This window comes from Psammomys obesus, unplaced genomic scaffold (assembly GCF_907164565.1).
Source record: "Psammomys obesus unplaced genomic scaffold, mPsaObe1.curated_primary_1811, whole genome shotgun sequence".
Lineage (NCBI taxonomy): Eukaryota > Metazoa > Chordata > Mammalia > Rodentia > Muridae > Psammomys > Psammomys obesus.
This window is the reverse complement of record NW_026585987.1, coordinates 3,793,107-3,821,007: the sequence shown is the minus strand read 5'-3', so window position 1 is coordinate 3,821,007 and position 27,901 is coordinate 3,793,107. Positions and strand designations below refer to the sequence as shown.

At 38.8% G+C, this 27,901-nt stretch overlaps 1 protein-coding gene and 1 long non-coding RNA gene across 7 annotated transcripts in view; one reads left to right on the top strand and one right to left on the bottom strand.

Annotated features, from left to right (window-relative positions):
* Window positions 1-3,214, bottom strand: part of LOC129671867 (uncharacterized) — a 29,424-nt gene extending 26,210 nt beyond the window's left edge. For both annotated transcript variants that reach the window (XR_008719437.1, XR_008719438.1), the window contains exon 1: window positions 2,999-3,214. This is a non-coding gene — a long non-coding RNA (uncharacterized LOC129671867). The remainder of the gene's footprint in view (window positions 1-2,998) is intronic.
* The window catches only part of Zfr (zinc finger RNA binding protein), a 66,503-nt gene continuing 40,545 nt past the window's right edge, over window positions 1,944-27,901 (top strand). For 2 of the 5 annotated variants that reach the window (XM_055601019.1, XM_055601017.1), the window contains exons 1-6: window positions 1,955-2,093; window positions 2,383-2,482; window positions 20,968-20,991; window positions 22,110-22,392; window positions 23,273-23,417; window positions 25,601-25,819. In XM_055601019.1, the coding sequence (XP_055456994.1) occupies window positions 2,057-2,093; window positions 2,383-2,482; window positions 20,968-20,991; window positions 22,110-22,392; window positions 23,273-23,417; window positions 25,601-25,819 (808 nt within the window). In that variant the 5' untranslated portion in view covers window positions 1,955-2,056. Of the gene's footprint in view, window positions 2,094-2,382; window positions 2,483-20,967; window positions 20,992-22,109; window positions 22,393-23,272; window positions 23,418-25,600; window positions 25,820-27,901 lie in introns of all 5 variants that reach the window. The other 3 variants (XM_055601020.1, XM_055601018.1, XM_055601021.1) reach the window with 2 other exon arrangements.

The window sequence follows — 27,901 nt, the reverse complement described above, 5'->3', positions numbered from 1 at the left end:
TTCTAAATTCAAGGCAAGTCACTTTTTAAATACAGTTCTAATGCCCCGCATGTAGGAGATTTTTCCCCTTAGCAACACAATTGGAAAACATCAGTGTTCTCAAAAACAATTGACATTGATTTTTCCCAAATGCTCTACATTTTCCCTTTTGAAATGAGTAAAAGGACAAATCAGACAGGTTCTCTGAACCTGTACCTTTGTAGGAGGTGTGGGGGTTGGCACAAATAAGAATTGAGGCATTGTTTCTGCTTTGAAAGGAAGGTAGACTAAAGGCCTGATTTTCATGGGTGAATTCTGATTCACTCTGAATATTTTAAGGTTCACATCTGACGGTAAGAAGAGATAAGCAGCAGAGGGCTGGTGGATGGGCATGGAGAAGGTAAGAATGAGGTGGAGTAGAGCCCTCCCTACACCTCGGTGAAGGCAGGGTAAAGGCAAGGCGACAGAAGACAGTCCAGGAGAAGGCTGAGCCCAGTAAGGTGACGCATACTCTTGATCCCCAAGCTCCCATGGCTGATGCAGGATCACTGGAAAACGGAGGCCAGCTCAAGCAGTATAGAAGTGCCAGGTCATCAGGCCTGCCGGCAAGACCCTGCCTCAAGAACAAAGAATGGGACTGTAAGAAAACAGGGAGATGTAGCTCAGGTCAGAAGTCCTGCCTGCACTTTGCAGGGCGCCTTGAACTCTGTCCCCAGCAGTGGAGGAAACAGAAAGGCTGTGGGGGTGGGAGAGGGGCTGACTGAAATGGTCTGTGAAAATAAAGAGGTACCAACAGTAAAGCAGCAAGTACTGCTTCTAAAGAATTGATCCCTACTCAGAGAGAGCTGGCACTCTTTCGGCAGTGCGGGTAGGAGTGGATTGGTGGGTATTTTCTTTTTGAGAAAATGTCTCCCTCTGCAGTGTAGACAGGCCTAGATCCTCCTGTCTCAGCCTCCCAGTGCTGGGATTAGTAGTATGCACCACCATGCTCAGCAAATCTGGTACTTTCAAAAGGACCTTTGACCTGGTCCTTCCCTTACTCAGTTCTGGCCAGAACGACTGACTTTGATGCTCTTGACTTTTCCTCTTCTGTCCTTCCTCCAGGTATCTATCTAGATGTTTGGTTTTTTTTTTTTTTTTTTTTCTTTTCCCACTTCTGTGGGGTATTCATTCCAGTGGTTTCCCTAACCCACTAATGCCCCTTTATCTTCATTGTTTATTCTTAAAGCTCCAATCACCACCCACCGCATTTTCCATGTTTTTGGCTCTAGTCTCTCATGAGCCTTCCCTGAATAAAAATTCCACATGAACAGGGATTTTGTTTCGCTCACTAGCACCTATAACATGTCATGTCTCTAGCATCTACAACGCCCAACACCTTGTTGGGGGCCAACATGACCCTGAAAGACTGAAGGCTTATGTGAGTTGGGGCGGGGGCTGGGGATGAGGGGTGGGCTTGGCACGAGGTGTGACTCCTGTGACAGGCAGGGCTCTAGGCAGATGCTTGGTGCACTTCCTCTGCGTTTTCTCTCCTTTTTCCTTTTTCCCCCCATCTCCTTTTCAAAGGCTAGTGACAAGCCACAGGAATTAGGCCAGCTCAAATTCTAATGGAAATTAAACGCGAAGGGAGGGCTGAAACACAAAGAACAAACGCAGATGCAAAAGTAAAGAAAACCGGTGAAAAAGTAAGGCGGCGAAAAGGCCAACAGACGTCACTCTATCTGGTCACGCTCCCCGACTCCCCCGCGGCCGGGCGAGGCGCTCCTCCTCCGCCCAGGGGCGGCTGCAGATCACCATCGCTTGGGAGAAAGCCGGGCCCGTAGTCCCTCGAGAGAGCCCCACGCTCGCACCCCAGAAACCCGCTCCTCAGGGGTTCTGCGCCAGACCTCAGGGGTGGGTGGGGGAGTGGGGGAGAGTCGGCGCGGGCCGTGAGGACTACATCTCCCAGGATGCAGTGCCCTGGCGCGCTTGCGCAGTGCGGCCGGAGGCGGCGGTCTGTTCTCCGCTGAGGAGGAGTGGGGCAGAGGAGGGAGGCAGCGGGTGAGAGTTCAGAGTTCAGCAGCAGCAGCCCGAGCCCATGATTCCCATATGCCCTGTAGTTTCTTTCACCTATGGTGAGTCTAATGTGGCCCGTGGAGGCTTCTGCCCTGCCCTTCCCCAGCCCCGGGCGGCGGGTAGGCGCGGGGGTTGGGGCCAGCTCCGGGGAGGAGGCGGCGGCCGCCACCCGGGCGTGCGAGTGAGTGAGGGAGTGCGGGGAGGGAGGCGGACGGCGGTGCGGCCGCGGCCCGGCCGGCCAGGGCGGCTTCTCACGGCCCTTTTTCTCTCCCTTGCCATCCCTCGGCGCCCCGACCCCTTCACGGCTGCCCTCCCGCCATGGGACCCGACTCTCCGTGCCCGCCGCAGTGCCCAGCCGGCTGGGGGAAGATGCCAAAATGGCGACCGGCAACTACTTTGGATTCACCCACAGCGGGGCGGCGGCGGCGGCGGCTGCGGCCCAGTATAGGTAACGGCTCCCCGCCCTCTCCCTGCCCTCTCCCTCGGCGCCCGGCGGTCGGTATCCCGCCGACGCCACGGCCCGCGGCCGCCGCCCCCGCCCCCGCCGCACCGCCCCGAGCCCGGGCCCCGCGGCAGGCGCGGCCGAACCCCGCACCCTCCCCACACCCGCCCTTCCCAGCCCCACCGGCCCCCGCCGGGCGGGGCGGGGCGGGGGGAGACCTCGGAGGGTTGCGGACGTGGAGGGCTGCCGGGCCCTCCGACGGCCCCGGAGGTAAAATGGCCTCCCGCGGCCTTGGAGCGGGGCCGAGCCGCCCGCCGCCGGCCCCTGGTCTTCCCCGTCCCCGCCCCGGCAGCCCCCACCTCTGTCTGCCTTTGGCTTGGGGAATGGCGAGAGGGATTGGAGGGGCCTGGCAGCGAGCGCCGAGTGTCGGGCGCAGCGGCCTCCGCCGCGACGCCCCCGGAGCCCAGAGAACGTGTCTTTGTCGGCACCTTCCCCTTGGTCCTGCGTCCCCGGCCCTCTTACCCCGCTGCTCCCTCAAACGAACTGCCAGCTTGCTCCCGTCACTGCATCCATCCCGTTCCCTTTGGTTTTCTTGCACGGAGAGATGTTATTATGCCAACCACCTGTGAATAGTTTAGCCGTGAGACCGGAAAAGATGTGCGAAGTTCCCTGGTGCTGATGATGAGTGCATAGTCTTTTTAACCTTTGAGGACAGTCCAGGTGGATCAATGAGTCTCCTTTGGGGTCTTTTTCCGCCGGGCGGGAGAGGGGGGTGGGGGGGGAGAAAATGCGAGTGACTCTATACTGAGTCATTGTAATGCTTGAGATGAATCTTCTACTTTCAGATAGCTGTCAGTGCTAAAGTAGCTGTAATTCTGTATAAATCTTATAGAAAATACAAAATTTTTATTTATGGATCAAAGTGAGACAGCCTCTTGGTTCAAGCCATAAGCACGCAGCTCCTGAGTGTTCAGCAGGAAAAATGCATTACATCGCATATCTTAGCTGATTAGATTCATCACGATTAAACTCAGCTAGTTTTTTTTTTTTTTTTTCGTTACCTTAGGTAAGTTGTGTATTTAAAAAGGGCTCGTTGGAAAACAGACATTTTGAGTGACAGTATCTTCTTGGTTTTTATGACTTTTGGGACATACGTTTTTGAGTTTCCAATGGCCTTCTCTGTAAAATGAGATACTGGTTAATACTTGGGGGCTGAAAGTTCTAAAGGAGAAAAGTTAGCTGATTCTGTGGAATCCTACGATACAATTTACTGCAAGAGGTATTTATGTATTACTGAAAAAGAAAAATCTGTGCTGATCAAAATAGATACAATGCCCCCATTTTTTAAAAGAGATTAAAATTTGTAAATATAAGACCCTTTTGAGGACCATGCTGAGAAAAAGGACTGAAATTATATTATCAGATCAAAATTTTGAAATATTTCAGACATTGACATTCGTTTTAAAGTTTTGATACCAAACAAGCAGAGTTTCAACTATTGTGTTAAAATCTTTTGAGAAGGGAGAGAACATAGTCAAACTAAACAATTTCTTTTTTTTTTTTTCCTGATAAATGAGAAAACTATTGGCATCTGTGGCCATAAATTTACTGTTGGCAAGTACCATGTGTTCTAGAAAATACAGTGTATAACTATTAAAATTTCTTGTTCATCTTGTACAGCATTTTTGTTTTCTTAGTATTCACTTAATGACAGATTTGCATTTTAACTGTTTAAGTACTGAAAATTGTGAGGAGGGTTGCAGTTTTTAAATTTCTCCCCCCCTCCCCCCATGCAGGTCTGTAGATTTAAACATTTTTTAATCCAAATATTGTGAAAATGTTGAATCCCAGATTGAGTAAACTGATAATTCCAAGTTACTGAATTGTTTATGTATGCTTTAAGAGAAGAGACTAGTCTTGATGTTAACTATACGAGTATCATCAAAACTAATTAAGGCACTCGGTCCTCTTACATAGGCACATATTATAAAAATTACTGGTACTTAAAAACAAGAATTCATGTCCAGTAGTGCTAATGTTTGAGGAAGATGAATAAAGAACATTAATACTAACAGTGTTGTTGGTTCTGGCTAGAAACAGTTGTAATGGAACTTTAAGAGGTGGAAAATAGTTTGCATGCATATGTATATGCGTAATTTGAAAGATCTCAAACTTGGGGGAAGTCTTTTACTTGTGGGTGAATGCTTCACTGTCACTGACAATAGATAACCCAGAGTGAACATCAAAATCTCAATTCTGGTTCTTAGCTTTCCTAGTCACATCGATATACACTATATTTGATTAAATTTACCCTTAGATTCATTCACCTTTTCTCCATGCTGGAAACAGAACCCTGTGTCCTTCATGTTTGCTGGCAGTGGGTCTACCACAAAACTACATCCCCAGCCTATCTTGCCCATTAGTGGTGATATACTGAAGAGTTAGCATGATGAATTGTAAAAAAGTTCCAAATAGCTTTTAGATTGTCTTCATTTGTGATAACTCATATTAAGCATTTTTTTTTTAAGATTTATTTATTATGTATAGTGTTCTGCCTGCAGGTAAGCCTGTACGCCAGAAGAGGGTACCAGATCTCATTCTAGATGGTTATGAGCCACCATATGGTGGCTGGGAATTGAACTCAAGATCTCTGGAAGGGCAGCCCATGCTCTTAAGCTCTGAGCCATCTCTCCAACCCCCATATTAAGCATTTCTCTGTGTTGAGCATTTATTTAGTCTTTGTGCTACAAAGTCCCACTTTTTGTTTTTTTCTGTTTTATGGATTTTTTTTTTCTTTTTTAAGGACTAGTAAAAACCTACAATGCCACTTGTTTTTTGAAGACTTGCTTCTTATTGGGAAAATTTGTGAAATGTTCATTTGTATGCATTTATATATACTTCTGATAAGATGTTTAGTTTATGGATGGAGGCACAAGACAAAGCAGGTTCTCCCCTGGACAATAACCAAGATATCTTCATGGCAGAAAGTGAGCTTAGTTGGAGAACTCTTGTGTTTGATAAGGTACACTATTAGACACACCAAACTTTACAAAAAAAGGAAAAAAAAAAAGACTTAGGGAGAGCACAGTCAAGGATAAAACAAAGGAAAAAAAATCCATACACTTAAAAAAATGAATAAAATAATGTGTGTGTATGTGTGTCTGTCTGTATATTTTAAAGATAAACACGTAGACCATGCTGGCCTCACTCTTAACCTTGAACTCTAGGTCTTCTTGGTTCCACCTTCCAGGTGTTAGGATTATAGGCATTGCTATCACACCAAACTGATTACCTTCTCTGTAGCCTTAGCAGTCCTGACTTCCTTTGTAGACCAGGTTGGCCTCAAACTCACAGAGGTGCTCCTGCCTCTGCCTCCCCAAATGCTGGAATTACAGGCGTGTGCCACCGCACCTGGCTTCTCTTTTATTTTTATTTATTTAATCGTTTATGATGGGGTCTCATCTTGGGCTAACCTTGAATTTACTGTGTGACCTGACCGTGAACTACTGATTCCTCTGCCTCAACCTGCAGTGTTCTATTAGAGCCACAGTTTAACTAGCTAGCATAATCCTTTTTTATTTATTATTGTACACTGTTTCATTCATTGGGGCAGGGAGAATATGTCCAGTACATCTGTAGAAATGAGATTCTAGCTTTCAGGAGTCAGTTTTCTCCCTCTGTCATGTACTTTGGGCATGAAAGAGTCATTAGGTTTGTAGGGCAAATGCCCTTACCTGCTGAGCTGTCTTGTGACTTCAGATAATTTTTGATTAGGGTGGGGAAGCTCTGATATTTACATAACAGACATCTTCCTTTCACCCTCTTACAGTGAGTTTCTCATCATACTCAAGAGAGTTTTTTGTTTTAGTTTTTTGAGAAAAGGTCTCACGATGTTGCCCTGTTTCACCTGGAATTCACAGAGAAACTCCTACTTCTGCCTCTTTAGTGCTGGGATTAAAGGCATGTTCCATCACTCCCAGCAGTACTTGGGATATACAAATATGTAATGAAAAATAAAGTAATTTATATTCTCCATTGAGTAGAAAAATAATCATTTCTTTCAGTGTTTTAAGCAGCTATTTTCTCTTTACTTATTCTTGAAATAAACCTTGACCATATCTTGTAATTTTCATATTTGGTCAAGGTACTTCCATTCTCTGGATAACTTAAATCTTTAGCTGGTATTTAAGCTAGTTTTATTTTTCTAGATGTAACTTTTGGTATCATTGCTATCTGATTGTTACTCTACCTTCAATAAAGTTGCTATTTAAAATAATCATTTGGCAACATTTTTCCCATTCTTACCAATATTTATTGAATCTGAAGAATGTAAAGGTCATATAAATTAGTGAAATAATTACTCTTTTTATTTAGACTCTCACAAAACTCTTGCCTCGTCCTCCAAGTGTTAACAGTCTAACCCTGACTCATTGTACCTACTTAAGGATTTCTAGTCAGCAGCTGTGTGTGTGGGGGGGGTGCACACCTATAATCCTAGCACTCTGGGAGGCAGAGGCAGGTGGATCTCTGAGTTTGAGGCCAGCCTGGTCTACAAAGTGAGCCCCTGACAGCCGAGGCTACTAGTCAAGGCTGGAGAGATGGCTTAATGGCTAAGATCCAGCTTCAATTCCCAACACTCACATGGCAGCTCACAACTGTCTGTAAACTCCTGTCCAGGGGATCTGACACTCTCACACAGAGGTATATGCAGTCAAACAACCAGTGTACATAGAATAAAAATGATTTTAAAAAAAACTCTTGTCAAGAGAGTATGATTTTGAGATATCTTTGGGACGTGTTTCAAAATAAGTGTCTTAGATCACTAAAATAATTTGGGCAGGCAAATGATCACCTTCCATAGGCTGATTAGCCAGTGAGTTTAGGTTTTTGCTTTTTCTTTTATACTTTGTACTTGAATGTAGATATAGTGTCTTAAAAGTAACACTTGTAAGGTATGATGACTAAAATCACTCATGGGAAGGTAAAGAAAAAACAGGTGAACGGGTTTTGAAACCAATCATGAAGATGGAATTTTACTGGCTTTTTTTTTTTTTCAATTTCTGTGTTCTAGTTCTACTGCTGAATCAGAGACGCAAGGAGGCATATCTTAAATGTATGAGTTTGAAATAATAAAGTTCCCCTCCCACCCCTAGACTTCTGCAATTTTCTATATATTTGACTTATAGTCTACAGAGTGGGTCGAAAGGCCTGGGATACATAGCATGTCCAAGGCCTAGAGTTTAATCTCTAGTAATAGTATTTAGGAGGGAGCTTATAGTTAGTCAGAATAATCCTGTATGGAATGTTGAAGTGTATGGGTAGGTATGCTTTACATTACCTTTATGGTGGTGTACTATCTAAAAGTATTTGAATTGAGAACTAGTTAAACTTAAATTTGAATCTCAGCCCCATTTCTTTAGTGTATTGGCCAAGTCATCTCACAAACACACACAAAATAAGAACCAGAAAAAGTTCAATAAATTTTCTGTAGCTAAATCATACAAAAATTAACTTTCTTCTTGAGTTGGATATGATGGTGTACAGTTGTGATCCCAGTGCTTGAGCCTAGCCTGAGTAAATTCAGGACCAACCTGATCTACAAAGGGAGATCCTGTCTCAACAGATTTGCATCCCTCTTGCAGTAATGTTGAGTTAAGTTACTAAATTTCATATAAATCCTGTTGTGTAAGCTAGTTCCCCACAACTAAGCTATAGCCACACTACCCATGTTTATATGGCTGTAACCTTTTGAGTAGAGATAAAAGAGGTTATATTAATGAATTTTTTAAAAAAATCAGAACCATTAAATTAAATTTAATAGACTTAATATATAATTCCAGACTTAGGATTTCTGGAAATTTCAGGTTTTTAAAACTAACTTATAAAGGGATCTTAATGGTTGTAGTGAAATGAGTAGTTAGGATGGGGCTGGAGAGATGGCTCAACAGAGTGCTGTCGGCTTTTCCAGAGGTTCTGAGTTCAATTCTCAGCAACCACATGGTGGCTCAAACCATCTGTACTGGAGTCTGATGCCCTCTTCTGGCATGCATGTGTACATGCAGATAGAGCACTTATATAAATAAATAAATAAACAAACAAACAAATGCGTTATGTTTTTGGTGGTGGGCCTAGCCTTTAACAGCTGAGTCATATCTCCAGCCCTAGTTTTTGTTTTTTTGTTGTTGTTGTTTTTTTTTTTTGTTTTTTTTTAAGGTAGGCCATCTTGTAAGAAATTATTAAGAAGGACTTGGAAAAATAAAATAGGATAGGCAGATAATTAAAGACTTTAAAAGATAGAGCTATGCTTATATAGATGAGTTAGAATGTATAGTATATAGAATACTTAAGATAAAGGTATGTGTGTTTTCTCACACAGTCAGCTACATTATTACTAAGAAATGTCATGGGGTAAAATAAGAGAGTCCTTGGGCTTAGAAATGTAATAACTAGCAGTGTTGGAATTATATTTTTAATCTAGTAAAAGTTAAAAAGGTTAACACTGTTCTTATCCATAAATTGTTCATGTCACCACTCTATTAGGGCCCAGGATTAAGGTCGTTTTTCAAAAAGTATGTCATTTAGTATGATAAAGCCCTGTGAAGCTCTTAATACATAGAGATCAAATTAATAAAATAAACATCATGCTTTTTGTTTCTTTGAATATTCTGTATGTTAAAAGACATTTGAAGGGGTATATGATACTGGTACTTGATTTTCAATGTGTGCTCTCAAAGAGTACATTGTGTTCAAAAGTAGAAACAGATGTAGCTTCATACAAATAGGTGTGCTATGGTAACAGTAATTATTTTCCTTTTAAGACTCAAGAGTATGGCAGGGCTAGGTGCACGCATTTAATCTCAGTGCTTGTGAGACGGAGGCAGGTGGATCTCTGTGAGTACAAGGCAGGTACATGACAGCTAGGGCTATTACACAGAGAAACCCTGTCTTGAAAAACAAACAAAAAACTCAGATCAGAGTGTGTGTGTGGCACTGCTGTGCAGGGCTGGTGGACTCCCTGGAACTTGAGTTACAGTGTAGTGATAAGCTATGTGATGCAAGTGTGGGAGACCAAAGCTGGAGCCTCTGGAAGAGTATCAGGTGTTCTTAATAGCGAAGCCATCTTTCCAGCCACCATTCTTGTCATTTCATGAAATGCTAAAATGGGAAATTGGAAGATCTGACTAAAAGTATTACTCTATTTGGAAACAGTTTGTTCTGTGGTCTAGGTTGACCTAGAACTCACCAACTAGTCCAGCTACCTTCAAACAAGATAGTTCTGCTGCCTCAACCTTCAAAGGGCTGAGATAACTGGTGTGAGCCACCAGACCTCCATAGAAACATTTTTATGGAAGTCTAAAGAGATGGCTCAGCAGGTGAGCCATATCAGCTCTCTACAACTGCCTAGAAGTCCACCTCCAGGAGATCCAAAACCCTATTCTGGCTTTCTAAGATACATATAACTGGTGTGCCGTGTGCACACACAAGTAAATAAAAAGGGGACTGGAGAGATGTCTCAGCAGTTAAAAGCACTTACAGAGGACCTGAATTCAGTTCCCAGACCTACATTGTATGTGGCTTAGAACCATCTCAAACTCTAGTTCCAGGGGATCCAGTGCTCTCTTCTGGCCTCTTCAGGCAACACTAATACACATAAATTATTTTTAAAATATAATAAGGGTCGGCCATGGTGACACATGCCTTAATCTCAGCACTCTGGAGGTAAAGGCAAGTGGATTTCCGAGTTCAAAGCCAGCCTGGTCTACAAAGCAAGTACCAGGATAGCCAGAGTTACACAGACAAACCTTGTCTCAAACAAACCAAAATAAAATAAATATTTAAAAATACTTTTAGATGGTGGTGCATGCCTTTAACCCCAGCGCTCAGGAAGTAGAGGTAGGTGGATCCAGAGTTCCAGGACAGCCAAGGCTAAACAGAGAAACCTTATCAAAATAAAAAAAAAAAAAAAAAAAAAAAAGTTGAAATAAGCACACTTCATTTAAACAGCAGTATCAGCATCCCAGGAGGCTTCTACACTTTAATAATTTTTTGAAGAGTCAATATTATTTGTAAAGTAATTCACAATTCTTATCAGTGTTAACCATTATTTCTTAGGTGTTTACAAATGGGGCTCAGGAAAGGAATAAAGATTTGGTGTATAAGTCTGGTTATCATGCTCATGTTTGGTGATCCATTGCTAAAGCAGAATATGTGTAAAGCCAGAGAAAGTGGTGTCAGGCATGTAAATGTGTTTTGAATGAATAAATAGCAAAGAAACTTAGTTACAAACTTTTTAGAGTCAGAGAAAGAAACAGATTGAACTCCGCTTCCAATGTGTAGGACCTGAGAATTGAACTCAGATGGTCAGACTAGCATCTTTACCCACTGAGCTGTTTTTCTCTTTTTCATCAGTGTGAATAGCCCTCATTCCCTGAATAAATGTCAGTGTAAAATACATGATAAAATGTAAAATACATGGTAAAATACATGATTTTTGTGCATTCGGTTATAAAGCACTTTATATTAGGATGACTAATACTTTATTTTTTAACTATTCAGTTATTTATAGTAGTTACAAGGACTTTAAATACAGATTTGGGGGCTGTAGTATAGTCCATATCGTTATTGCTGGGCACAGTTCTTATCTTCTACAATCAGTTATTTAAAATTGGCCTTCTACCTTTATTTGCTTAGCAGTCATTCATCTTCACTAAAGTGTCCCCCCCCACACACTTTTCGACAGCAATGGAAAACTACCCAGTCGCAGAACATCTTCAGTATGCTATACTCAAGCTTCAGTAATTTTCAGTCTCTTGTTAACAAGAGTTTTTCCTGTGCCTTAGAGAGCTTCTCATTTACTTCAGTGATTGCTGTTTTTCTTTGAGGTATGTTAACATGAAGTCTATTGTGTTTACTCCTGCCTGGGAATTGTTAGGGCTCCTAAATCTAAAGATTGTTACTGTAAATTTGGGGGGCTCTTCTGTCATTCTTTTTAATACTGTTTTTCTCTATTTCTATGCCAAATGGTTAAATTAACATTCTTTTGTTCTGTCCTCCAGGATAGTGGTTTTTTTAAAATCTCTCTGCTTTTATACATTCTGAGTAATTGTAGATATTTTCCATTTCACTAGTTCATCCTGAAATATATTCAGCTATATCAACCTGAGTTTCTAATTGCAATTTTTACATATTGCATTTCTGAAAGTTTTGCTTGATTTCTTTAAAAGTTCACTGGCCTTTTTTTGGTTGTTGTTGTTGTTGTTTTTAAAGACAGTATCTTATTTATATAACTCCCAAGACCTGCTTTGAAATAATGCCCGATGCTGTCCTTGAATGCATGGCAATCCTTCTTTAGCCATGAGTGTTTTTTAATTTAAATTTTTTGGGCTTGAGACAAGGTCTCTTTATGTAGTATTGGCTGTCCTGAAGCTTGATACATAGACCATTTGGTATTGAGCTCACAGAGATCCTCCTGTCTCTGCCTTCTTAGTTCTGGATTAAGGATATGTGTTATCACACCCAACCATCTGAGTTTTAAAATTACACTTAATTATTTGTGCCTGTTAGAGGTCAGTCAGATAGTCTTCTTAATGGGAATCAGTTCTTCTACCATGTGGATCCCAGGGTTAGAATTTATATTGTCCAGTTTGGTGAAAGTACCTATATTCACTGTGCCATCTTGGCTGATCCTATCCCATTATTTTTGATCCTTTTCTTATTTCTTGATCTTAGATTCGATACTTTTATTTTTTTTAATGTAGTTAATATTCAGCCAACTTCTCTTCATCTTAACTTCTTTATGGGAATTGTGGCTTTCATAATTTGTTTTTGAGCTCTCTTGTTGGTTGTAACTGCATCTGCAGCATTTTCTGGGAAGATAGTTTGTAGCTCGTAAAATAATGTCAGTGTAAGATTAATATTAAGCTAACTTACTGGTTATTTACATGTTAGTTCAAAAGTGATTTCCAAGGGGGTTGTCTTATAGTTAAGATTTTTCTTTTCTTTACCCAGGACTAAGACAGGGAAAGTTTTCTTAATGATTCTCTCTTAAAAGCTTATGACGTGCACCTATATTTCCAGTGCTTAGAGAAGGAGGCTGCCAGTTCTTTGGGAGTTCCAGGTTAGCCTGATTTACATAGTGAGTTCCAGGCTAGTAGTAAGACCCTGTTATCACATGCCACCCCAAGGGGGGAAAAAAAGGCTTTTCAATTTTTTCATACCTCTGCAGTGCAGAAAATGTCATTTATACAAATTCACTACGAACAAACAAACCCTAGGAGATTTGGAGCTCTGGTGAAGCTAGAAGTAACAGTTTTAGGGTTTTAACCATTCCTGAACTACTCAGTCTCTTAGAACTAGCATGCCAGAAAGTGTAGTAGCTTTTGTGACACTAGCAGCTGGCAAAGGATATTACTGCAGCTACATTGATAAACAAATGTTTCTGGTCAGTTTGGAGTTTGGGTTTGTTTTTTCACCTATTTAGGGTGGAGGTGGGGTAGTAAAATTCCCTGGAAGGAAGTAGGACATTGATTTGCATTTTTGTCTTCATCCCCTTGCATAATGGTAGCAGTGTGAAGATCTAGTGCCTTAAGTAGTATGGTTTCCGACTCTCGGTGTCCAGCAGACATAATCAGAATAGCATATTAGCTTATAGCTTTTAGCACCGAAATTTCCTTCCATTTCTGTCCAGCATGCTTACTTATTTGATAAAGTATTTTGTTTTCATATGTAGATATCTTATGTTGGCTTTTTCATACATTTTTATAGCTGAATACTAAATACTCAATTGCTTTGCTACTTTATAACAAATTTACATTGGTGTGAGAGTAGAACTTTATTTAGATGGTCAAAAAGGTGTCCTTTCAGTCATTTTAAAGATGTAGTTCAGTAGCATTAAATATATTTACCTTGTTGTAAAACATATTTCCAGACCTTTTTCATCTTTCTTTCCCCAGAGCCCCTGTAAATCCCCATTTTACTTTGTCTTTCTATGAATTTTAACACATCTAGATATTTCTAGAGAACTACAGATATATTATATCTGAATAATATAATATCCATTATATTATATAATGAATAATATAATGAATAATATAATATCCGTTGTCTTATGTTTGGCTTTTTTCACCTACATAGCATCCTTAAAATTCATCCATATTGCAACTATACAGAATTTCTTTTCTTTTATTATGCTTCTGAATAGATATGCCACATCTTTTCATTCCTCTCTTGGTGAAAAGTTTGGGTTGTTTCTACCTCTTGGCTTTTGTTAATAGTGCAGAATATATAAGTAACGCCCTGGGTGTTCCTCAGAAGTGGGATTGATGGTTCAAAAGTGGGTTGCTAGATCAAATGATAGTTTTAATATCTTAAAAAATTTCCAAAAGCTGCCCCTAACACTTGTTTTTTATAATAGTCATTCTAGTAGATGTGAGAAAATACCTCATTGTGCTTTTTGATTTGTATTTCTCTTATGATAAGTAGATTTTTTTTTTCACATTTTCATAGGCTCTGTTGCTATTCATTTGTCTAATCAAGATAAATATCTGGTCTTTTCTCCATTTTTAAAAAAAATTATTTATTTTTATGTGCTTTGCCCATTTGAAAGATGGTTTGGCTTTTGGGGTTCCTGTAAGAGTCATATGAATTTTAAAATGGATTTTTTAATTCCTGCAAAAAGTCATTGGAATTTTGATAAGTATCTCACTGAATCTGTAGAACACTTTGAGTAGTAGTTAGATCCTAACATGTTCCAGCTTAAATATGCGGGATATTTAAATTGTTTCATGCAAAATATTTTGATCATTTTTTTCACCTTCTCCAACTCTTAGCATATCTTCCCCACCTCTGTACTCACCCAACTTCATTTTCTCACTTCTTTCTTCTCTAATCAAAGAATAAGACAGAAAAATAACAAAATGAAATAAAAACGGGTCCATTTTGTGCTGGATAACTACTCCAGGCCTTTGTTTGTTTGTTTGTTTGTTTGTTTGTTTTTGTTGGTGTGCATGCATGGGCAATAGTACATGCTTGAGGTCAGAGAACAACTTTTAGATATCAGTTTTCTCCTCTGTGTGGATCATGGTATTGAACTTAGTTTGAGGCATATGACTTAACCTGTTGAGCCACCTCAGTAGCCCAGTTTTATTCTTTGTGTGTTCATGGAGGGATTACGGAGTGGGGGCCATTCCAACATGTAGAGTGTATGGAACCAGACTGGACTTGACTTCTGGTGACCTCAGCTGCTACCCAGTTTACTTTTGTTTTTGTTTTGTTTTTTTGAGGCAGGGTTTCTCTGTGTAGCATTGGCTGTTCTGGATTCGCTTTGTAGACCAGGCTGGCCTCAAACTCACAGAGATCCACCAGCCTCTGCCTCCCCAGTTCTGGGATCACAAGTGTGTGCCTGCCTCCCTATTTACTTCTGAGAAGCTCTCTCACTGAATCTGGTACTCATCAATGGCCAAACAAGCCCTGCCTCTCTAATGCTGGGATTACAGGCTTATGCTACTAAACCTTTTTTTTTTTTTTTTTTTTTTTTTATGTGAATTGTAGAAATTTGAGCTCAGGTCCTGGCACTCATTTATTAACTAAGCCATCTCATCCATGCCCTTATATTTATTCTTAACTATTTTAATCCTTTTGGTGCTGCTGTGTATTTTATGCCTACTGCCAGCTGAGGCAAGAGCTCAAAGCTAGTCTGGACTATATAGTGAAACCTTGTCTCAAAAAGAAAACACTAATGGGGTTTGGAAAGATGGCTCCAGTCCCAGAGGATCTGATGCCTTCATCTGGCTTCCATCATTCACGAACATGGTACACAGATATATGTACAGCAAAACATTTATATGTTATGAAAAATAAAATAATTAAAAAACATTAAAGACTTCTACTTCCTGGAGACCTACTTCCTCAGTGTGTTACACTTTATTTTGTTATCAATTAATTTCATACCACTAAGTATGTCTACATTTCTATATATAATATAGTATATATATATATATTATATATATAATTTAGCCTAATCATCTTTATACATTTATTTTTACATTGTATGTACTTTTCTTTTTTTCCTAAATTCATTGGTAGACTGTTTAGATAATATACTACGTTTCTAGTTCTCCTAAGACAATAATATCTCATTCTCTGCAGGTTCTGGTGGTGCACAACAGTAGGATTTGCTGAAGGATGGGGCATGAGTATCATGAGTTTGAATTTAGCCAGGCAGTGATGACATGGCACCTTTGAGGCCCACCTGGTCTACAGAATGAGTTCCAAGACAGCCAGGGCTATACAGAGAAACCCTATCTCAGGGGGCAGGGGGGAGAGAAACATTTGTGTTTTGCTTCTCCTCTTTCCAAAATACCATCCCTCCTATTGCATTATAGTTTTTACTGCTATTTTCTCTAATTATGATTTGTCTTCTATAAGTCTTAGATTCTAAGACTTTAAAAAAAAAAAAAAAAAACTTTCCACAATGGAATACTACTCAGCAATTAAAAACAAGGAAATCATGAAATTTGCAAGCAAATGGTGGGATCTAGAAAAGATCCTGAGTGAGTTGTCCCAGGAGCAGAAAGACACACCTGGTATATAATCACTTATGTAGTCCTATGAGATAGGATAAATATACTAAAATATGTGCACCTAAAGAAGATAAACAAGAAAGAGGACCGGGTAAGATGATCAATCCTCACTTAGAAAGACAAAAGGGATGGACATGGGAAGTAGGAGAAAACAAACAGGACAGGAGCCTACCACAGAGGGCCTCTGAAAGACTCTACCTTGCAGTGTATCAAAGCAGATGCTGAGACCCATAACCAAATCTTCAGCAGAGTGCAGGGAATCATGATAAAAGAGGAAGATAATATGACTGGGAGAGGACAGGACCTCCACAAGGACAAAATATATCAAGGCACAGGGGTCCTCTATGAGATTGTTTCTCCAACCAAGTACCATATTTGGATATAACCTAGAACCCCTGCTTGTATGTAGCCCATGGTAGCTCAGTATCCAAGTGGGTAACCCTAGTAAGGGGAACAGGAACTATTTCTGACATGAACTCAAGAACTGGCTTCTTAACCTCCCCTCACCCCCGATGGAGGAACAGCCTTACTAGGCCACAGAGGAGGACATTGCAGCCAGTACTGAAGACATCTGATAAGCTAGAGTCAGTCAGATGGAAGGGGAGGAGGATCTCACCTAGCAGTGGGCTTGGAAAGGGTCAGGGAGGAGATGAGGGAGGGAGGATGGGATTGGGAGGGAATGAGGGAGGAGGCTACGGCTGGGATACAAAGTAAATAGCCTGTGAAGAATATTTAAAAAAAAAAACAAAACCAAAAAACTTACCTTACTCAAACTGTAAGTAGTAGTTACTATGGAGTCAGATACTGTGCTGTAATTCTGCTATAATTCTAAATCCTCCTAGAAACCATTTGCAATCCTGTACCACTTAATGGGAAGTCTGCCTAGTCTGAAGTTAAGGTGGAATTTTTTTTTTTTCAGTTGCGCTTTCTGTCTAACTGTAAGACCTTATGGGATCATCCCTTTGTTGTCAATGCCATGATACCATTTGTTTGTTTATAACAGGGTCTGAAGTGCTGGCTGGCCACAAACTTACTATGTAGTCAAGGATGACATTGAACTACTAATTATCTTAACTCTACCTTTTAAGAACTGGATTGTAGGCAAGTGTCACCAGGCCTATAGATAATGTTTCTGTTTCCTGGCTTTCTGGACATCTTTTCTGTCAGAGATTATGTAGTTTGTTTGATTCTAAACCATAGCTCTTGCCCTAATCTCTGGCCTGCTGCATAGCTGTTGATCTGGATTTTCATCTGTCTCCATTGTTTGCAAAATTTTTTATCTTGGTTTACTTCCTGTGTAGTCTGAGTGGAAACCTTTGTGCCTAAGATGTCTTTTTAACGTACTTATTCTGATAGCTAAGCTGGGCACACAATTCTACAGAATAATCATTTTCCCTTTAACTTTGAAGACATTACCATATTGTTTGACCCACTATTGTCTAGTGTTCTAATGATCGTAAAAAAATATACTATTATTTTATTCTCTGAAAAAATTGAAGGGCTTCTTTTGTGTTGAAAAATTGGAAAACATCTCCAAGTTTGGGTCTTTGGTTCTTTTGTAGTAGGTTGGCCGATTGAATTTAAAAATAAAGTGTTTCCCTTTAGTAGTAGAAATTTTTCTTAATTTCATTTACTTGTTTTTTGTTTTTTGTTTTTTGTTTTTTCTTTTCCCCTAGAATTCTTTCTAGATACATATTGGACCTCTCTTTCTTTCACATTTTTATCTTATGTTTATTCCATAGGTTTAACTTCTGAGTAGTATAAAGTTCTTGTTTTATTATATAAATTTAGAGGTTTTGAAAATTGTGTTACTTTGGGATATTTGTTTCCTGCACTGTCAGACCTGCTTTGCAGTTGAGAATATGCTTTTTTAAAATACCTGGTAAATTGTCTGTCACCCCCTCTTCAGTTTTTTTAAAGAAGAAAGTAGCAAGGCTGCCTGGGAAATCTTATTAATTAATTAATTTATTTATACATCCTGAGACAGAATAAATATGTAGCCTCTCTCTCTGTACCCTGGCTAGCCTGGGTCTCTGTGTAAACCAGAAAGGCCTAGAACTCACAGAGCAAAGACTCCCTCCTGCTCTACCTTTTGAGTGCTGGGTGGCATGAGCCACCATGCCCACCTTCAAGAACTGTTTCAAGGCTTTTGGAGGGGAATGTTAAGATGTAGCCCTGGCTGTCCTGGAATTTGTTATGTAGACCCAGCTGGTCTCAAACGCACAGAGATCTGCCTTCTACTACCTGTGGCCTGATCCTTACCTTACATTTCTTGATTTTTCTGACTAAAGCTGACCAGATTCTATTTATTATCCACAAAAGATTATTATTCAAAACTCGTGTCTTTACAAATTAAAGTCAGTTAAATTTTACATTGTATGCAGAGATTTGCACCTTTTATTATTTATTATTTTACTGCTGTAGAATAGGCAAATCCCCTTGATTTTTAACTTTTTTTTTTTCTTTTCCTTTTTGGTTTTTTGAGAAAAGGTGTCCTGGGCTCACTTTGTAGACCAGGCTGACCTTAGGACTTGAGATCCGTCTGCCTCTGCCTCCTGAGTACTGGGGTCAAAGGCGTGCACCACTACCCCTGCCCTTTAACTTGCTATTTTGAACGTGGTATTGATTTAAGCCATCCTTCCTTCAATCAAATTCCCAGTGCTAGTGATCAAATTTTAAAGTACGTTTATTGGCTCATGTGTATTTGATTGGATTAGTATAAGCTAGTTTGATAGAGCATGTTAGGTGGGGGTAGAAATTGAAAGAAAATTTTCTGAATGTCTTTTAGACAGTCTTTATTTGAACAAAAATGAGCTCAGCCATCCTCAGAATTGGGGCTACCTAATGTTTTTAGTGGAAGTTACAGTCCCAGGGGCTAGTGATGTAGCTTAGTTGATAGAGTACCACGGGGAACACTTGAGTTGGATTCCCCAGCAATCCAAAGACTGAAGCAGGAGACTGAGGGGTTCAAGGTTATCTTTAGCTACATAGTAAGTTCAAAGCCAACCTGGAATACATGAGCCTCTATCTCAAAACAGCAACAAGAAGATATGGTTCCAGTCAAGATGATGAGTATAGGGACCTGGCTGTGTGAATGGCTAGGAGGCCCTAAGATTGTATATATAGTAATTGCTTACTACCCTGACATCATTTTTATAAGGTAACTTGGGGAAGGTGACTTTGTAATTTATTGTTGAGACTGGAGAGTACAGAAATAATATGAATAATTTCACTGAGATAGGAGGCATAAGCAAGCATGTGGTATTCCTGTGTCACATGCATTTTTAAAGGTTAGGATCAAGCAGTATAAGTCAAATTGCCTGCCTAGTTGATTTGTTTCTACTTTGTTCCCGCCTAGTTTTTGTTCTGTAGAACAACTTTTGGGGGCAGGAAATGTGGGCAGTTACAATTGACAATGTGTATATGCAGGCTCTGCATCATGGATAAAGGCTGAATGATTGCGTTTGTACTAATGAGCATTATAGTTATTTTGTTGTCATCCATTATTTCCTAAACTAGTTATTTACATGGCATTTTTATTAATATAAATAATATGGGCATGAAACTTACAGTGTAGGCTATGATGTATTTAAATTATATGCAAAGACTATGCATTTTAGAAACTTGTATTTTTTTGTTTTGCTAAGGATTTCACCAAGGGCCTTTGCATATAGCAGGCAAGAGGTTCCACCACTGAGCTACAGTCCTGGCTCTTGTGAACTGTGCCCTTTTATGGAAGAAATAGAACATTATTGGATTTTGTTGCTTCTTATTATCTTATTTTGACCTGGAGCCAGTCTCCTACAGATATCAAAGTGTGATTTTGTGAGAATCGAGACTGTATCTGAATTTTAATGTAACCAATTTCCTTTTTAGACAGTGGAGAGAGAGAGATTGTATGTATATGTGAAATGAAATCTTGGTTTTTTTATTTTTGTTTTTATTTATTTTTGTTTTTCGAGACAAGGTTTCTCTATGTATCCCTGGCTGTCCTGGATTTGCTTTTAGACCAGACTGTCTTTGAACTCAAATCCACCTGCCTCTGCCTCCGTCTCCTGAATGGCTGCGCCACTACTGCCCTGCTGTGAAATCAAATCTTAATAGTTAAATGTTTAATACAAGTTTCATAGACTTGGTGTGTTATTATTTTAGTTTTTAGGACTAGGTCTTAGGTAATTAAGAATTACCTGATTCCTGCCTTCAGTTCTCACGTATTTGGAGGACAGTTATCTCCACACCAGTTTTACAGGATGCTGAGTATTGAGCCCTGGATTACAGGGGTTTTTTTTTGTTTTTTGGTTTTTGTTTTTTGTTTTTTGTTTTTTTCTGTTGAGGCAGCATATGTGCCCCAGCATGCGTTTGAAAGTCAGGTCACAGCTTACAGGCATCTGTTCTCCAAAGGTTGTTCACTTGCAGGCCACCAAGAAAATAAAAGAACACATGACCTCAGTTAGATTCCCAGACTCCACAAAAAGGTAGAGGTACCAATTCCGCAAAGTTTTCTCTGACCTTCACACACGCACATGGCACATACATTTCCCCTACACATATACCCACAAATAATTTTTTAAAGAATGTCAAATTGAAGCTAGAATTTAGCTCTAGTAGAGCCTTCGTCTGCAAAATAAGTAAGTAAATGAATAAAAGTTAAAAGAATGTCACATTATCCATCAAATGTTAGTTTTAGACAGATTTCCCACTTTGAAAATGTGAGCTTGTCTTTGATTTTCTGTAATTGTTATCTATGCAGAAAGTGTTAGCTAGTTTTATATTAAAATATGGGAACTTCATCCAAGTAGAATTTATGAGTTTCTTTGGACTCTAAGTTTTTTGTTTGTATTTTGTTTTTTGTTTTCTTTTTCATATTGGACTGAAATCTGGCACCCTGTAACTTCCATCTGTTGGTTCTAGTTCTGTTCTCTGGAGCAGCATGGAGTAAGTGTCTTCTTTTAGAAGGCAGCTATAACCTTTTCTTGAGTCTTCCATTTTTATGTGAAATAAAAATCCTTATCTGTAAATTTCATATTCCCTTTTGTCAAATATTAATTGATCAGTGTTTTCCATAATGCAGGTTAAATATGGTGGCCCAAAATAATAATTCTACACAACCTCCCTATGCTGCCAGGCACATCAATACAGAATACACCTGTACTTTATAATTCATGAATCACATACTCGTAATTTATTAGTACTGTATCAACAGCACACACATAGAGCTATTCTTAACTGTTGGCTCTTACTAAACCTTGTCAGCCAAAACATTTCAGCTGTTGGCGTCCCTGCTTTGGAGAAGGCATGTGTACCTTGGTAATACAACCGTGCATGTGATATTACGAGTATGTTGCTCAGAGCCTTTAATGAAATCTGATTTATGCTCTCTTGTAATAACATCTGTATGACTTTAGAAGTTAAAAGTCACATTTCTATAAGAATTTTAGGTGATTACTAATTTAGAAAATGCTTTTGCCTTTTGAGGCTTAAGTTGGAATGACTACATTTACATTGGGGCTTTTTACAACATCCCCTATTAAATTTTTTAAAGTACTTTTGTAATGAAATGCTGTGTTTAAGCTGGAAATGTATCATATATTTCACTATAAGTTATTGAAGGTCTTTTTAAAGATTTTTTTAAATGTGTAGAATAAAATAATGAACTTTATATATACAAATGGTTTTTTAAATTTCTAAACTGGTTCAAGTTTTTTCCTTCCTACTGTTTAATATCTGTTACTCTTTCGCTTTGCAGTGTGATTCATGATCTGAAGCATAATATATTTGAATATATAAAGTATTGTGATTAAGGAATGAAAAATTTTAAAACAGTAACATAATATTGACTAGAAAGTATTGAGTTCAAGTACTTTGCCTTTTGTAGTCAATAATTATATTACTTGAAAAATATGCTGTTTTAGTTGATAATTTTTAAGGTGATTCTTTGATTTTAAAAATTAGTCATTCTTAGTTGTGTGTTTTCAAATTGACAAATGATTTTAGGATGACTGCTTGGTTTTAAAATTAAATTATTGTATTTATTCTTCTACTTCACAATATAGCCAGCAGCCAGCTTCGGGTGTAGCCTATTCTCATCCAACTACAGTTGCTAGTTACACTGTTCATCAGGCACCGGTAGCTGCTCACACAGTTACTGCTGCTTATGCACCAGCGGCCGCCACAGTTGCAGTTGCCAGGCCTGCTCCGGTAGCTGTTGCAGCTGCTGCAACAGCTGCTGCTTATGGAGGCTACCCCACTGCCCACACAGCAACCGACTATGGTTACACCCAGAGGCAGCAAGAAGCACCACCTCCACCACCCCCAGCTACTACACAGAACTACCAGGTAAGAAAACCCTTCACATACCCTTAATGGGCTCAGGTATGATAGAAGGTCTAAGCCAGTACTTCTAAATGTACTTCCAGTGATAGAGAAAAGTGAATGATTTCTTGGGTGTTAGGGCATGATCCAAGCATTAAGTTTCTTTACAGTGGATTTTATATTAATTCTCCTGCTAGTTTTACCCTATTCCTCCTCCTCCTCCTCCTCACACACACGTATTTTTATATGTGTTTAGTTTTTTAGAAAGTTTTATACAAATCATTGTTTAAATGCTCTCATTTTATTCTAAATTTTTTGGAGAAAAAGTCCATGGGGAAAATGTCCCTTGTTTATACTTGTCTATCTGAGACGGGGTAGTTTGAAGGTCATGGCTGTAAGCAGCATTGAGTAAATATTACATACATGTTTTCTTCCTGAAACTTACCTAAGTTTCTGGTCCTCTTCCTGTGCTTTTATGCTGTATAACCTGGTTTTGTGGAAATTGTTTCTTTAGTACTATAGGATTTGCCTTTAAAGGCAAAAGTGAGATTTTGAGTAAAATGAGTTATTTGATTCAGTAATTAAAGTGTTTTGACCTTCTGATTGAAATCAAACTGCTTAAAGTACTTTTGATTTTATTTTTAAAAGTTCTAAATTAGTTGTGTTTTTATTGAAACCTGATTTTATTATTTAATGTTTATTATATTAATATTGTATTTCCTTTTAGAAACCAATAATTTGTTGATTAGTTGTATTATGTTGTAACTATATGTCTGGGCCTATATAACTTACTATATATTCTATTTTCCTTTGCTATATTTTTACTCAGTAAGGATTTTTTTTTCTTGCCACTTGAGTCAAGGTTTATTTTATTTTATTTTATTTTTTTCCTCGATCTCTGTAGGACTCATATTCGTATGTAAGATCCACCGCTCCTGCTGTAGCTTATGATAGTAAGCAGTACTACCAACAGCCAACAGCAACTGCTGCTGCTGTAGCTGCTGCTGCCCAGCCTCAGCCTTCTGTTGCTGAAACCTACTATCAGACAGGTAGGCCTTGTGAACATTAACAGTTTCAATAATTTTATTGAAATATGTGATTTGGGGTGATCTAATGAAGACAAACTGCAGGGTATTTGTAATGGTTCTATCTGTGTTCTTGTTTTTGACTACTATAATGTCATTGAATCACAAAGAGAATGATTAGGAGAAAAATTGGTATACTTTTCTGGAAGTGTATTCCGCTGATAGTTTAAGCAGAGGACTCCTCTTGTTTAAATACACTGTACAAAAGGAGCTGTGGCAATTACTTGTAACTACATGCTATGCCAGATCACCCTAGTAACCAGTGGGAACTCTTACGGGCCCATATTTTTATCTGTAATGACAGGTTGTTCTTTTACCAACCACTGATAATGGGTTTCCCTCCCCAAGTTTGTAAGGCCATTTGTTAAACACTCCCACAACCCTTTAACCCAGCCCACTACTATGCTAACAGCACTGAGCCAGCAGCATCCACTAAACATGCATGATCTTGAATACAGTGCCTATTGTCTCAAATGCAGAAAGTAGAGGCTTCTTGGTAGAAGCCTCCATATTTGTAAACTTTAAAGGGCGTAGACTTGAGAACTTGCCCAAAATGTTATGTTTTAAGAACAAAAAAAGAAAAACAAAAACAGTTTTAAGGAGCTTTATTTTAAAGCTGAGGAGCTAGGAATATAGCTCATTTAGGAGAGTGTTTGCCCTGTATACAAGATGCCCTAAGTTCAACCAACACACCGTATAAACTAGATATGGTGGCACATGTCCATAATTCCAGCATTCAGTATGTGGAAGCAGGAGGATCAGGAGTTCAAGACTATCCTGAGCTAATAACAGCTTTGAGGCAAGCTTGGACTATGTTAGACCCTGTCTCAAAGTCAAACTGGTTTTACTCTTATGGACAGAAAGTTATTTTTCCTCCTCTATCTCTGTTCTTCACACATACCTATTTATTCATGAAGTAGTTGCCTATATCTCTTTAGGGTCCCTGACTTCTGACTTTGTGACTCTCTTGAAAGTGATTGAAAACTCATGGATATCCACATGCTTATAATCCTAGCCCTTGTCAGGCATGAGTTTAAGGCCAGACTGGACAATCTAGTAATAGTAAGTCCGTATCTCAGAATATATGTATGTATATGTCTATTTCTCTATAAGTTGCAGTGGCTGGCCTTTTTACAACCACTTTTCTGTTTATTTTTATACATAATAGTTTATTCCAAGGTACCACTTTCCTTAAGAGTACTGAATTATATGAGAGTCAGAAGATCTTGATTGATTTTTTAAGTTTTGATGTTCTTAGTCATTTGGGTTTTGAATATTATGTTTTTCTGTAAAATCCCATCTTAATCTATATTGTTTGGGTCAGGCATGAGTAAGTTTAAAAATATCTTAACTGAGCAGCAAATAAGTTATACTATCTGATGTTTGGACATTTCTCAGAAAAAATCATTAATTAGTGATTAATAAGTAATTGTTAATATGATTAATAAGATGGGGTGTTGTCAGAGCCTTAGTAAATAAAACATGAATAGTACTAATTTAAGAACAGCTTTATTTAGGCTACTTGAAGAACTTAATAAGCAGCATTTTTGAGTTGGAGTTAAATTCACTGAGAAAATCAGTTAAATGCAGTTGATGGTATATGAACAGGTTGCAAGATTAAACACTGAAATTTTGTTTTGTTTTTGAGACAGGGTTTCTCTATGTGGACTCCCTTTGTAGACCAGGCTGGCCTGGAGCTCACAGAGATTCTCCTGCTTCTGCCTCCCCAAGTGCTGGGATTAAATTCGTGTGCCACCACACCCAGCTAAACACTGAAATTTTTAGTATGAATTGAAATACAAATTTAGCTCTCTTTGTTTTGTTTTCAAGATTAAGCCTTTCAGGTAGATTGATTGATTTAAATATACACATACAAACAAGTTACACAAAAACTTTTTATTTGTCATTTATAAATAGTACTGGTGTTCTGGTTGTGGTTCTGAGGAACTGTCATGCCACAAATGTAGAGACATTTGGGGAAAAAGAGTAGATGAATTTACATGTTTATTCATATTACTAGTAAGAATTTAATCCTCATTTGCTCGGAAGAAGTTGCATTTCTGACAGCTTTTGCTGTTAGTTTTTTAAGTATATTGTTACAATAACTGTATAGTTACCCTCTTTTTCTCATGTCTTTCTTGCTTTAGCTCCTAAAGCAGGTTATAGTCAAGGTGCAACACAGTATACTCAAGCCCAACAAGCTCGACAAGTGACAGCCATAAAACCAGCCACACCAAGTCCAGCTACCACTACTTTCTCCATTTATCCTGTGTCCTCTACCGTACAACCAGTGGCAGCTGCGGCTACTGTGGTGCCGTCCTATACTCAGAGTGCTACTTACAGTACCACAGCAGTTACTTATTCTGGTAAGACTGACACGCAGTATTTACTTGGGTAAACAAATAGCAAAGCACTGACTGGAAACTGTCCTGATTTTCTCTGAAATTATTTTACTTACAATAGTAGGTATTTAACTAATTGGTTATTGTTAATGTAAATATTTGTGCATAATGTAACAAAAGGTCCATATTATAAACAGTAGTAGTGGTAGTAGAAGCCCTTAGCAGAAAATAATTCCCCTTTGGGGGAATTTGAAAGCCAGTCATGTGTTCTGATCTAGCTTAGAAAAGGTCTTCTATAGGATTGTTTGTTTTCTGATTGTGAATTTGAAAACTCAAGGTTAGCACTTGAAAACTACCATAGACAAATTATTTATTCTGTTTCTTTTGGTTCATGGTGAGCTCTTTCTTCATATTTATTCAGAATTAGTACCTGAAAATATTGGCAGCTTTTTTTATAACATTGTAAGATTGTAGTAATAGGACACAACATGTCTGTCTTAAATAACCATGACTTTTGATTTCTGACTAAGGAAGTTAAAATTGCAGGGATGAAAACTGTGTGTTTTTGTGGGCTCCTGGCTTTGTGCTGCTTTATGTGTATTGCTTATATTCTTTAATCTCTTATGTTGACTGTGGAGGCTCTAAGGTGGCATAGACAGTTTTAGTTCTTATATTTGCTGCTTTGCTGTATCCTATCAGAAGCCTAGCTCATGAATTTTAAAAGATACCGTTTTTCCCCCTCAGATTTTTTTATCCCTAAACTTGAGAAACATAATAGAACTGGGCAATCAGATAGTTTTGGGGAAAGCAGCCCACAGTATTTCAAGATGATAATATGTGTGTGTGAGTACAAAATCTGTGGATTCTGATTATCATGTGGAAACAGATTGGAATGAGGAAGGGGTCTTGTCTGAAAAGTCTGGCTAAATTGGTGAGTGGTAAGGACTTGATTAAAGGAAGTTAGGGTAGAGAGTAATTTTTTAAGAGTAAAGACATGGTCCAGGATTTTCCTTATTTCCTTAAGTGGATCTTTTCATATTTTAGGATACTGATATTTCTACTCAAATAGGACTTTTGCTTAAGTTTCTCTGCATCTTTGTTTGGTTACAACTATAGCCAAGGTTATTGTAATGGAATATTGTTGGACATCTTTTAAATGTCTTCATTATCTTTGGTCATGACTGCCCTCTTGAGTATGTTCTGTAAGATGTAATCATGCAATCTAGTACTTTGCCCTGAGTTCTTCTGATAGTATTTCCTAAGAATAAGATACTCCTTTATATAGCCACAGTGTCAAGAGCTCTCAGTTTAACTGACAATACTTTATATACTTTAACGACAACTGAAATTTTTTATTAATGCTTATGTTTGTGTGTGCGTGCGTGCATGTGTAGGTCAGAAGACAACCTGCAAGTGTTAGCCAGCTCCTTCCACCATGTGGACCTCACATATTTAACTCAGATTATCAGATTTGGCTCCTCAGTTCCTCAGCCCAAATGATAACAACTGTTTCTTTTCTTTCTTTCCTTTCTTTCTACTTTTCTATTTGTTTTTTTTTTTGTTTGTTTGTTTGTTTGTTTTCAATTTATTTGGGTTTTTAAGGCTAGGTTTCTTTGGTTCTCCTGGAACTTGCTCTGTAGACCATGCTGGCCTCAAACTCACAGAGATCCTTTTGCCTCTGCCTCCTGAGTGCTGGCATTAAAAGTGTGTGTCACCACCACTGCCCAGCTAATGAGAACTTTCCTGTCAACTCTCTTTTTAATGTGTATATAACGAGCCACAATTTCAATAATAAATTAAACATGGGTACTATGAAATATATAAATTTCTGATTAAATTTGGTGTTTAGTTTTACAGTTTTTTTTTTTAATAAGTTTAAAGTTAAAATTAGATTGCCAGACAGAGTAAGATCTTAGTGATTATACTTCTCCAGATAAAGAATCTGTTTCCTTCTAATATGAACAGTTCAATTTTGAATTGTTGTTCAACAATCTGAGTGGTTTGGTTTTGAGTCATGGTCTTACTGTTCCTGATGACAGCTTAGATTTCAAAATATAGCTTAGGTAGGCTTTATACCATGATCCTCCTGGCCTTGTCCATCTAAGT